This window comes from Heloderma suspectum, chromosome 3 (genome assembly GCF_057233095.1).
Source record: "Heloderma suspectum isolate Gila_16-S chromosome 3, 16-S_ref, whole genome shotgun sequence".
Classification (NCBI taxonomy): Eukaryota; Metazoa; Chordata; class Lepidosauria; order Squamata; family Helodermatidae; genus Heloderma; species Heloderma suspectum.
The window spans coordinates 177,836,372-177,849,459 of NC_139460.1; the positions used below are offsets into that span (position 1 = coordinate 177,836,372).

At 41.5% G+C, this 13,088-nt stretch overlaps 1 protein-coding gene across 6 annotated transcripts in view; it reads left to right on the forward strand.

The window, feature by feature from the left end:
* FGFR3 (fibroblast growth factor receptor 3) overlaps window positions 1–12,814 on the forward strand; it is a 69,606-nt gene extending 56,792 nt beyond the window's left edge. For 4 of the 6 annotated variants that reach the window (XM_084845017.1, XM_084845012.1, XM_084845014.1 and 1 more), the window contains 7 exons: window positions 393–503; window positions 1,989–2,179; window positions 3,752–3,874; window positions 6,330–6,400; window positions 6,795–6,932; window positions 8,051–8,156; window positions 9,956–12,813. In XM_084845017.1, coding sequence (XP_084701143.1) covers window positions 393–503; window positions 1,989–2,179; window positions 3,752–3,874; window positions 6,330–6,400; window positions 6,795–6,932; window positions 8,051–8,156; window positions 9,956–10,117 — 902 coding nt within the window. In that variant the 3' untranslated portion in view covers window positions 10,118–12,813. Of the gene's footprint in view, window positions 1–392; window positions 504–1,988; window positions 2,180–3,751; window positions 3,875–6,329; window positions 6,401–6,794; window positions 6,933–8,050; window positions 8,157–9,955 lie in introns of all 6 variants that reach the window. The other 2 variants (XM_084845016.1, XM_084845013.1) reach the window with 2 other exon arrangements.
* The last annotated feature ends 274 nt before the right edge of the window (window positions 12,815–13,088 follow it).

Below are 13,088 nucleotides of genomic sequence, written 5' to 3' on the forward strand. Positions count from 1 at the left end.
CTCTTTCAGAATTCACCACAGTTTGTTATGATCCACACAATCAAAGGCTTTAGCATAGTCAATGAAGCAGTAATAGACATTTTTCTGGAATTCTCTTGCTTTCTCCATGATCCAACGAAAGTTGGCAATTTGATCTCTAGTTCCTCTGCCTCTTCGAAACCCAGCTTGTACTTCCGGTAGTTCTCGGTTCACATACTGCTGAAGCCTAGCTTGTAGGATTTTGAGCATAACCTTGCTGGCATCTGAAATGAGCGCAATTGTACGGTAGTTCAAAAGAGTGTATATGGTACTAAATGAATTATGGTACTGAATGAATTCCATGTATGGCACATGATAAAAGTATTTTTGTTCCTGATTGCTGCTTTTCCAATTCTTTTCTGTATATTCTATAGATGATGCCACAGACAAAGATCTTTCTGATTTAGTGTCAGAAATGGAAATGATGAAAATGATTGGGAAGCACAAAAATATCATTAATCTCTTGGGTGCCTGCACACAGGACGGTATGTACTTAGAACACAAGGTTGTGGAAATTGATGAAATCAGTCACATATATAGGGATATATGGAATGTATAAATCTGTTCTGTCTGCATTTCATGGATTGGCAGGTGCCTTTCATTCCATTGACGAAATTGGATTTTCACAATTTCCTGAATTTGTGCAAATTTTTATTTGTGCAAATTTGCACTTGTGCAAATGTGCAAATCCTCCCCCAAATGCACAAACCCCCCAGAACATGCATTTTTATGATTTAGCCTGTGGGGAAAATGTGCATTTTCATCAGGAGTGTTTTAATTTTACATATTTTTCTATGACTAAATTTGCATAAAATTCCAGAAAAACAACAACCAGTCTGCAGAATCCATGCAATTTGGGAAAATCTGGTCCGCTGCAGAATCCACAGGTCGGATGCATAGAAATCTGAACTGATTGGATTCTGTTGCAGATTTCTCTTAAATCCCTGCATATAAACTTCAGTTTGGTCTATTTTCTGTGTTTACAGTTGGCATGCAAAAGTAGTATTTTCTTGCTCTTTCTATGACAGGCCAAGATTAACTTCTTGAACTGTGCAGGCAAAACTAAGGCCAGGTTTATGTGCAGGGGTGTCCTTTTGTTGTCCTTCTAGACTTGTTTGTATGTGAAAGACAGTTAATGTGCTAACCAGAGGTGGGAATATAAAATGGAGTGAACTTCCATGTGGTTGTAATGCATAAGGCAGCCATACTTATGAAGGTGGATGTATTAGGCTGGTTAAAAACCTTGAGCAGACAAGGCTTTGAGAAACAGTGTGCTTGTTGGCCATTCCAGGTGAAGGTTTCCTTCCCTGTGGGACATGCTGGGTGAAGCCCGGGTGAAATACTAGTAGAACCATTTCAGGAGCATCAAAATGTGTGTTTTTTTTTCTAGTTTGCACCTTGTTGTCAGGAAACACTCTATTCTCTCAGCACTCAAAGAACAAGCTGATGTTACTGGATACATGTGATCCCCCTCGTCTTCTCCCTTGATTTCCAAAGCGTGTATGTGAAGGACTTTGGAGTTGTTAACCTTGCTATAATGGCAAGAGAGTGGTTATTGCTATAGGATGCCCTATTTTAACAGGCCACAATGCAGGGTCCATGTGGGCAGTATCTGATGATACTCCTACACAGAGCAGACCTATTGAAGTGAATGGGCCTAGCCTGGATAGGACTACCATTGGATACTGACATGTGTCACTAGGAAACAATCCCCTCTTTCTATCAGATGGGCTATTCTTCCCATAGAGATAAGCAAAGTAACTCACTCCATTGTCAGGTGTATGATATAACATTGGTATGGTGTTTGTTCCTCTTTGCAGTATGATATAAGTATTTTAGGTATATCCATCCTGGAACTTCTAGATTCTGAGGGGAGGGGCATGCCAGAGTACAAAATGTCATCTTGCCATCAGAATGGGAGCTTGCAAATCAGAAAGAGTCCATTGTGGATAATGATAATCTTATTCCAGGCCCTCTCTATGTTCTGGTGGAATATGCATCAAAGGGGAACTTACGGGAATACCTTCGAGCTCGTCGGCCACCTGGCATGGATTACTCCTTTGATACCTGCAAGCTGCCTGAGGAACAGTTAACATTTAAGGACTTAGTTTCCTGTGCCTACCAGGTGGCTCGTGGGATGGAGTACCTGGCATCTCAGAAAGTGAGTAGCAAACAACTTTGCAAGAAATATACTCCCAACAGTTACCATGTATTGATATCTGAGAAAATCTATTTCATATTGATAAAGTGAAGCAAGAATTATACAAGTACTTTAGAATTCTTTTAGTCGTATCTGCAGATAGTTTTAAGGAGTCAGGAAGAACATCCACTAGTGAGTTGCTTCTGACATCATCTGCAGGCTGACTTTTCAGTCTTTGAATGCAATTTAGAAAAGCATGGTCTATAATGGACCTTGAATGAAAGCAACATCTATCTTTCACATTATTGTTAGCAGCATCCGTGCTCCAGCAGCATTGAGAGGACCAAAAAAGGACTAATTTCCTTTCTATGGCTGGGCCACACAGTCCCAGGGCAGCCACAGACAGGTTTTTAAATTCACAAGTAATATGCTACATGTAGCTAATATTAGCAGAAGCCAAAATTGAGAATCACTTTGAGTGGCTTACCACATTTTAGATTCTTACACTTCAGAGCATTTCATGCACATAAAGCAAGTTTGTTGGAAAATGTGGATGGGAGTCTTGAGAGTAAGTTTTAGCACGGTTACCATGTAGCCCTGCACGTAAACACAGATGTGGACTCAGCTAACACTCTTTTAAAGATCTTGAACCTAGAGTCATGGTGCACCATGGGGAGGTTACCAAGGGGAAATCGGCAATAGACCCAAACCAAGGTTTAGATAAAAAGACACATGCTTTATTGCAAAATATTACAAGATTGATTAGTATGCCACTTTGGTAAAGAATAGAAGAGAGTGAGTTAGATAATCAGCACTTGGCTTGGACCAAGAGCTTATTTGGGAAACATTTTAGAAAGTACATGTCACTTCTCAGCAGTGTTGTGAATCTATCCAATCCCACACTGAATTTCGCAGAAGACTGTATTATGCCTTGGAGGGCTCTCCTTCTGCCCAATAACATCTAGAAATAGGGCACAGTTCTACAGAGATCCGGAGACTTATTTCTGCTCCCTGCAAATCAAGGAATACTTCCACATGGTGGAGCAATCCGCAGTTAACAAAGCCACCATCTTCTCTATTTTTTTCTACTTTCACCAATAGATTACACTACAGGGAAGCTTAAGGTCCATATAACCATATTAAAACAGAGCTGGAAATAAAATCTAATTTGTGTATTCAAGGTTCCTTGATGTGGATTAATTCCCGCTTAAACAGATGGATTTTTTCAGCACCTGTTTATATGTGGATGATAATGCTAGATATGTACTTTGATGACAAGTATCATTAATCCAGCGTAAGAGTGTGATCTTACATTTGCTCTCTAGTACCTATTGATTTGTGGCAACAACTAGACTTGCATACCTATGGGGAACCATGAAGGGCAAATGAAGATCTGCACTTGATGCAAGAGCCCCAGTGTTGTGTGTTGCTGCGAAGCAGTCTGTATCTCTCACAGGGCAAGGAATGAAATGACATCCTCATTGCCTTTGGTCTTGAATGATATGGAAGCTCATGACCTATAAATGGCCACTACTACTCTCCGTAAACATCTTAAATTAACCCATATTTCTTGATTTTCCCATCCCTTTGCAGTGCATCCATCGGGACTTGGCAGCTAGAAATGTCTTGGTCACTGAAGACAATATGATGAAGATCGCTGATTTTGGCCTTGCCAGAGATGTTCACAACATTGATTATTACAAGAAAACAACCAATGTGAGTGAGAAGCTCCCAAAGATGAGGCAATTTTGGCCATTTAAGGTGTTGGACATCTCATGAGCAAATCACTTGTTCTTGTATTCTTTTTAAATATTGTGCCAAGTGAAAGTGAGGTAATGGTTTTGCTTGCATGTTATTTTCTGTTTGTAATTCAAGATCTCATTTCGCTACTCTTGGAGAAAGGGGGAGAGTGCAATAAAACCTGGTATACATATTCAGGGCATCTTCTACATTTCAAGCTCATAGTCAGCCATTTTGAGGGGGACAGGCAAGAAATGACACATGTCTTGTTATAACTTTAGCTTTCCAACTTTCAGAAAAACATTTCTGAACAAAAGCTGAAAATTAAAATATATCACAAACAGGGATCCAAATACATATTCTGAAGTGAGGCTTCTTAAGCCACATGATTTACTCATTGTAATTGGGAAGGATTCTCAGCCTGGGCTGCAGCTCACTTAGAGATGTTTGCAGAATCTTGCAAAGCCCACCTGTATCTGAAGGTAGGTATAGGTGTACTGTGCAAACAGTTCACATTTTTGTGTCTCCTTGTCAGAGATGACGTGTGGGCTGTGCAGTCTATAGGTCTCCCTCAGACAGAGAATTTGTAGTTCTCATGTTTTAGTTGCACAATATCTTGAAGAATGGATGGAGAGTGTCCCCTAAGAAGAGCAGCGTTTAAGTAAGTAGGGCACACAGGCAACTTACACTGTGTGGTATCCACACCTCCTCAGGCAGGCTTCTGCTGTGATAGTCTATGATATGTATCAGGGGGTGTTTGCTTATGAGCTTTATAAGTTGCTAGCAGGAAGGCTGTGAGGCATGAAGTAGATGGAGGGAATCATCTGCATGCAAGTATTTCATAGGAGAATGGGCTGGTGTTAAAATACGCAGATAACTTTGAATCATACAGGGGTGGGAGTGTCAATGATGTGATGCTGTCTTCAGCTGAGTGATGGAAGATGTGATCTTGTCCCTCCATCCCAAGGCCAACTGGGATCTGTGGACTTACTCCCAGCAAGTGTGACAGTGTCCAGGGCTTTGATGCATTTGGGGTTGGCTTACTCCTGAGTAAGACTATACCGTATGGGAAAAGAAAGGAGCTGGAAAGGACCGAGTGCCACTCATGCTGTGCCCCCAGCAGAATTGGAGCTCTGGCTCACCTTTTGTCGCCTCTTCCTTGCTCCCTAGCCAGTTCATTGAAAGAGTTCCAAGCAATTAGTGAAGCATAAAATGGCCATAGTTGTAAGAAACTAATTTCCCCCCATTTCTGCATTTATCTTAGCATCATTTCTTGTTGTCCCAATGTTGCTTACTTCTCACAGACCCGGCACACTTTGATGTGTAAATAATTTATGCATAAATCAGAAAGTCCTTAAAATGATACTAAAAGACAGCTGTCTATTTTAAGAAAAGGAATTGTTGTCGTTGTTAAACTTCCCACCAGAATCAACAGCTTGTCTTCTTTTATCTTGAGCTGTAGTTAGAAGTGCTGTCTTGGAGTTTGGAGGGATCAAGCAGCCAAATATTTCCTGCTGGACAAGTTTTGAATTCTGCTGAATCTGTCTGTGATTTCACCCTAGGCAAGCTCATGCAGTTTGCAAACTACAAGCATTTCCATGTTGTACTGCATTTGTAGCCGTGAAGCTTTTGCCACTGCAGTGTATGTATGTGTGTGTGTGAGGGAGGGAGGAAAGAGTTGGGGTGTGGGGATTGGGTTAGGATTGTGTGGAGAAGAGAGAGATGGGTAGCAGGGACAGCAAGGAGGGAGGATGTTGTCTCATAGTTCACTGATTGGGGGGATGTTATATAAGTATTTGCCCAAACTGTGACTGTTGGTTTCTTGTTGCCTTACACTGAAGGTATTTACACCAGAGATATTAATGGTGGATTGGGGAACCTAATAGTGAGCATCTCTACACCAGCCTAAAATCCTGCATTTAAAATGAAGCTTTCTGCTTCCATTTTAAATGCAAGATCACGATGACTCCCCTTTTCACGTTCTTCCTTTCCCCCCTCCCCTTTCCCCCTCCTTCTCCCTGTATCTGAGTCTTTCATTATCTTTCATTGATCTCGCTCCTCTTCTTGCTGCTTTTCCTCTTTTCACAGAGGGAACTGAAGCGGAACACAATGGAGTAATTTGATAGTTCATTACCTGTGATCTATTTAAAAATGGAACAAAGGGCATTTAGTGCAGGAGGTGCCCTGGAAGATCACAGCGTCATGTAAAGAGCCCGCAAACTTCTGTGAAGGAGCAATCTCAATTGCAGGATAAAAGCTCTGTGTGAAGAAAGCCAGTGTGGTGTATGCAGGATCATTATTTCACTGCATAGTGATCCCATCTGCTTGGTCTGGACACTAATAGAAATGTTTCAGTAGAAGGTTCAAGTGATGCCAAGTTGGCTGGGTGAAATTGCTGATGGATATTTCCTTTTTATCTCCATAATTACAGGGTCGGCTGCCTGTGAAATGGATGGCTCCAGAAGCATTGTTTGACCGGGTCTACACTCATCAAAGTGATGTGTAAGCATTGCCCCCCGTTTTAAACAATGAAAGTGAAAAAGCAAAACACAGAGTCATAGGAACAATTGTAATGCCCAGCAGAAAAGGGATCCTGCAATCCAGTGAATCTGTGCATGAATAATTTGACTTGTTCCATTCACTGGCACTAGTGGAAGACTTCACAGAGAGCAGAGAGTAATTGATGGGCTCATCCTAATTTCAGACTTGGTGCTTCGGATTTCTTTTGAGCTGGATCAGCAGAGTTGTGCAAGTGCTTAGTAGAAAAATGGCCCAGGACATTAGTCATGCTGTTGATGATGTGTTAGCTATATATGGCTGCACAGTAACAAAAGCAGAAAACCTCTTCATTTCCTTTCCCCAAATGTCATTGAATTTTAAAACTTTGGGTTCCCAGATGGTCCTTTGGAGTGCTGCTATGGGAGACCTTTACTTTGGGAGGGTCTCCATACCCAGGAATTCCAGTTGAGGAACTCTTCAAACTCCTAAAGGAAGGCCATCGCATGGACAAGCCAGCAAACTGTACCCATGATTTGTAAGTTGTCAATGTGGGGAAAGATTGTTCTTTATTCATTTTCTCCAGTTCCACATTCTGTGACTGTAAACATCTCTTTGTTTAGCCTCTGTTAAATATTGTTCAGCAGTTTCTGCTGTGAAGCACATACACACCCTGCCTCGCACACACACAGAATGGAGGTGCCTGTTAGCCACTTTCGATGGTCTTATTCACCCTGATGATGACAAAATTGCATACAGATACCATGCCTGGTTGACTTGACTCTACTTGGAGTCCAGCCCAACTACCAATTATGGCATAGTGACCAATCTGAGCTTATTTCTCCCTGGGGTCAGTTGGTTTCTGAATGATGCCTTGTGCAATAAATGATTGTTTGCATTTCACATTACTAGTGTTTATAATTAATAAAGAGAACACCCTCCATAGCCTATTTTCTTCAGCTTACAGTATTTCATTAAGGCAATTTTTAGAAGGTAATTTGTGTGTTCTTGTTGTTGTTGAACACTTAATAAAGCACCTTACATATTCTAAGCATGGTGCAGATATTAAAATATAAGACAGTCCCTGCTCACAAGCCCTCAGTCTAATAGACACCTATACATAAGGAAAAAGGAGGGAAGGGGAAAGCAAGCATTGGAGCAGCTGCCCTCTCACTGGCTGATGGATGGGGCCAGGTTGGTCTCCCCCATGCCATTATGGTCTTCGTGAAAGGCAGGGAATGCAGTCTCCCAGCGGCCCTTGGTCTCCTGGCTGGTGGCAGAAGTCAGAGTGTGCCTCTTCAGTTCTGCAGCTGAGTAGTAATAATGGATTGAAGCTCTTACCCCTTAATTTCAAACTCCTTGACAAATAGTTTGATAGTCCTACCTGTGGCTGTATGTGTGCACATGTGTGCATGCACAGTTCCACAGTTCCAATCCTTCTGCCCATTTTTCTATCACTCACAGCAAGTTAGTTTTTCTCTGACTTAACTTCAGCTTCAGTAGTCTTGCATTTCTTTTTGAGTGCAAGTATGCAGAAACTCTCAGTTTTAAACACAACCCCAGCCACTTCTCATATATACTGGTGAATAGCCGTGCACTTTCCAAAACATTTAATTTAATACTGAGCTCCATATCTTCTCATCCCCATTCTCCCAGGTACATGATTATGAGAGAATGCTGGCATGCAGTACCTTCACAGAGACCAACTTTTAAGCAGCTCGTTGAAGACCTGGATCGAGTCCTAACAGTGACTTCAACTGATGTGAGTGTCTTCTCCTTTCTTACTAGGGCCCTGATTCTGTTGAGTTGAAATTTACACCCACACCTAAAACAGGGGTGGGGAACTTGTGGGCCCCCAGTTATTGTTGGACTGCAACTCCCATTAGCCCCAACCAGCATTACCAGTGGTTAGGCATGATGGGAGTTGTACTCCAGCAATATTTGGAGGGCCGCAGGATCCCTACCTTTGATCTAAAATTTTAGAAACTAAGTAGTTCTAAGATGCTTGAGTTTCGCAGTATTCTAGACTGTGTGAGGGTACATTGCGCCGAGTATGAATAACAGGCATGCTTCAGTCATCCCCACAACAGATTGTGGGGATGAAAATGAACACATTTTCATGGTTGTAATGTAGCATTTAAACTGAACATAATTTGTGCAGTTAGTTAGTTAGTTAGTTAGTTAGTTAGAAACATTTTTATGCAACCTTAATTCCTGAGGCAGTTTACAATATAATTAAAGTCAATGCAATTAAAAAACAACAACCAGGAAAAGACAACTAAAGTAAATAAGAGAGAGCACCATAAAGACAATAAGCACAAAACAAAATAGTACAAGCAAAGAAAACAATCAGAAAAGAAGAAAATGTCTAACACCAGTAAAATATACTATAAGGTTCGTAAGCGTGATGAAGAGCTAGCCCAATAGCAGTCTAACTGCTATTTAAAAGCGATTTGAGAAGGTGCTGAGCCAACGGCCAGAGGGAGGGTGTTCCAGAATCAGGGCATCACAACTGAAAAGGCACTGTCTCCTGTTGCCCCACACCTCACATCTGTAGGTAGAGGCTCTCCGAGCAGAGCCTCTGAGGAAGAACTGAATGACTGGGCAGGTTCACGTAGGACAATGGTCCCCAACCTTTTTGGGACCAGGGACCGGTCCGTGGAAGACAGTTTTTCCACGGACCGGGGGAGGGATGGGACTGGGCCGCAGTAGGGGTGTGAGAACCCCCCCTTACCTTGGGTCCATGGGGGGGGGGCGATCCGTCCCTCCGCCCCGCCCCCCAATCTTTATCGGCCCTGGACTTGCGGCGGAGCTGCCAGCCGGCTCCAGCCAGGGGCAGACGTCCGGCCGCTGGGACGCAAATGGCATCGGCATAGCAGACGCCATTTGCATCCCTGTTCTTTGCAGTAATAGACTATTACTGCAAAGAACAGGGCCGGAGCCGGCCGGCAGCTCTGCGGACTTGCTGCGGAGCCGGCCAGGGTTGGCAAGGATTCCAGGGTGGGGGGGGGGGACGGATCACCTCCTCCCCTGTGGATCCATGGTAAGGGGGGTTCCCACACCCCTACTGCACCCCGGTCCCTAACAGGCCACGGACCGGGACCGGTCCACGGCTCGGGGGTTGGGGACCCCTGACATAGGAGACACATTGTGCTTGTAATGGAGTATAAATGAGTGAAGGTTAACCACAGCTGGCTGTGGAGCCTGCCCCACAATGCATGGAGACTCCTACTTTTGATCTTTGGTCTATTTGAGTCCTGGCATGCTGTGATTAAACCACATCACCCTGATGCTTGGGTGCATAGCCTCCACCTATGGATGTGAGGTATGTGTCCACAGGAGACAGGGCCTTTTCAGTCGTGATGCTTTGGTTCTGGGACACAGTGACCCTCCCCACAGATCTTCATGTACAGATGTACAACCTAGATGTGGAATTTCCAGATCTGACCTGAGAAGAAAGAGGAATGAGATACTGCTATGAAAGTATTAATGAGTTGTCTTCTCTGTTAGAATGCAATTCTAATATCTTCTCTATTACCCATGCAATTGTTCTTCTTGCAGGAGTATCTTGATCTGTTGGTGCCTTTTGAGCAATATTCCCCTGCAGGCCAGGATACCCAGAGTGCCTGCTCGTCAGGAGATGACTCTGTATTTGCACATGATCTTCTCTCAGATGAGCCCTGTCTTCCAAAGCAGCAAACAAATGGCACCATCAGGACATGATGAGAGACAGAACTGCGAAAAAGAGACTCATGAATGTATGTTTAGGAGAGGTTAAGAACAAAACTCACAGGCGTTTGGCTCCGTAGCACAGAAGTATCGGTGCGAAGCCAGGGCGCATGGCATAATTCCCCCATTTTGTAAAAAGAATCCAAACAGTTAAGAAGCACTGTTTGGTCTGAAGGAATCAATCTGTTGCAAGATAGCAGCACCCAAAACAGTCAGTATTGTATCTAGAAGGTGCTGAACCTTCAGCCTTAAGTCAAAATGCCACAGTCACCTTTCTGTGCCTGCAATACTGGGGTGGGTTGGAGGGGGGGAAGGGGCAGGGAGAGGAGAGGAGAGAAAGAGAGAGAATGTTACCTGTCTTTTTATAAGAGAAGTCTGTACAGAATGTAGAGATTCCTTTCAGAAAACAATCAGTACATGTATCTTTTTGGTGGAGCTCAAAAGCCACATTGCCTGCAGGGATTCATACACATATGTAAATACCTTTTTAAAATATATATATTTGTCATCGGCTTCAGGGGAATTTTAAAGCCATTCTGAAGTGTTAGTCACTCTTAAAAAGAATTAGTTCTCTAAAAGGTTATCTTGGTTTTGCCACAGTGGAGAGTAAATGCCTCTTGCACTAGTAGCAAGAATGGAATAAATGAATGTATGCAGGCAGGCAGGAAAGAACACGAAGGACCAGAGGCATTGCAAGCTGTAGTAAGTTGAGTGTGTAGGGGGGTCATTTTTCATGTACGAGCATGCTGTGGTTAATTTGTTCTAAATTCTTCCTGGGCTTTGCTTAAGAACCTTAAAATCATAAACCCAAAGTCTTGCTATTTTCTGTATTTATTTACTTATTTTCTGCTGTGTAAAAATTACAGATTGGAGCCTAAAAGTCCTCACAATGAATTGCTACAACCTTCTGCCAGAAATCTAGCAGCGTTTTCCTCCTCCCAACAAATACTTGGAGAAAATAATTACGGGTACCTGTAGGCAAGCGCCTTTTAACGTATCAAAAAGTTCTATTCACTTAGAATTGTGTATATATCTATATATATTTGTGTGTATATGAGTCTAAAATATTAATGCAACTGAAAGCAAGACTGAAAAAGACCTTCTCCAAATAAGAAGCTTTCCTGTCTAGGATATACTGATCTAGGCCAAGAGAGATTTTCTTTATCTTGTCTGCTTTTTTGTTTTAAAAATTATATCATAACATCGTGTATATTTGTAAAATTATTTATAGATATTAACATATCTGTTCAGTTTAGCATTAATGTATACATTTAGTTTTCACCAGATTTGAAGTTTTAACTTATTGAAAGTACGTGAAAATAAATTAAGATTTTTCTTCTAATTTTATGGGAAATATTAAAAAGAATGTATAGCTGTACAGTCATTTAACAAATTGCTTTTAATACTATATTTTCTTCCTTTAAAAAAAAACAATAAGTTTCTCCTGGATTGTAGTGCATATAAATACAATTACTCTGTAATACATTCGTATTAAATCCAAACAGATGGTGACAGAGATTATTTTTACTTCTGTGTAAGAGCCAAGAAATCTGGCATCACTTTTACCACTGTACATTATGGGGGTGTGAGTGCATCCCCCCCTATTTTTTTGAATGAAGGTATTCTTTGTGGTTGATTTAATAACAAGTATGCAGCAGAGCTGAATGTTGACTGCAAACAGTTGTGTGTTCTGAATTTCTCTTACCAGTCCTATTTGCATTTTCATGTTAGAGAAATGAGCACAAAATAAAGTGATAATTTAAATTATATGTAGGGAAAGTTTTGATTATTGTATAGTCTTTGAGCCTAACATGTTGTTTGGGAAAATGCCAAGTTTATAGACTGAAAAGCAGTATGTGCTAGATATCTAGAGTCCTTTGACAGACTTTGTCAAAGTCAAAGTTTTCTTTGACTAAGAAAAATAAAGAATGGAGTAAGACATTTGCAAGGACCTTTTACTACCACAAAGAGATGCCTATAGTAATCCTTAGGTCTTCTCTCTGTAGATCAGTAATTTCACTACGGTAACAGGATGGCCACCATCCCAGGTTAGAATTCATTTTGTGAACACAAGGATTTTATTAAAATAGTTAATTTATAGATTTAAAGTTTCAAAGAGTTTTTTTAAAAATAGATTTATATAGATAACTACGTATTGAAATAAAGAATTATGATATTTTCTTACCATGTATGCTAGATTTGTACATTCCAAGAAACTGAAAAGTTGCTAGTCAAATCCAGAACAATGTACAAATGTGTGCCTGAGTTCATCAGCTATATAAATATATATGCATATATGTAATTTATTGCATTTTTACAAAGATGTATTTGTTGTAAAATGATTTATTCTTTAACATTTCTTATTCAGCTCTTACATAATTTTATAGCCAGAACTTTCAAAGCTCACACATGTCTTTAAATCTTTTTTTTTTCCGCTGATGCAAGCTACACGTTTGCATACCTTGGGATTTTGATGAGCAGCTTCTTGGTCCCGTTGTTCTAGTTTCTGTATTTTGTTGGTTTGGCAGCTGCAGCTGATGAAAGTTGTGAAACAAAATAAATCTTTTCTACTTTTGTTTACCTGGCCCTAAAAATAACAGAAAAGGAAAGTTGAATGTAATTTCTCCTCTCACCTCACTCCTGTAATTTTAAGAGTCATTTTAAGAATAAACCTTGGGTTTTGAAATAGTACTTCGTGTCTCTAGATGTATTTAAAACTAATACGTTAGGGGAGCAACCCTATGGCCACTAGACAGAGGCTAGAAGGCCATAGGATACGTTGTTTTCCCGGAGAACTGATCTCCCCCCACTTCTGTGCTGCCTCAAAGGCAGCGCAGAACAGCCCCGTCTTCCGTGCTTGCAAGAGGAGCGCGGAGCGGCCGAAAAGGGGCGTGGCCGGGGGTGTTCCGGGGCGGGGATTGTGTAACTGCCTGTACGATACATCCTACGTGTCGTATAGCAGCCT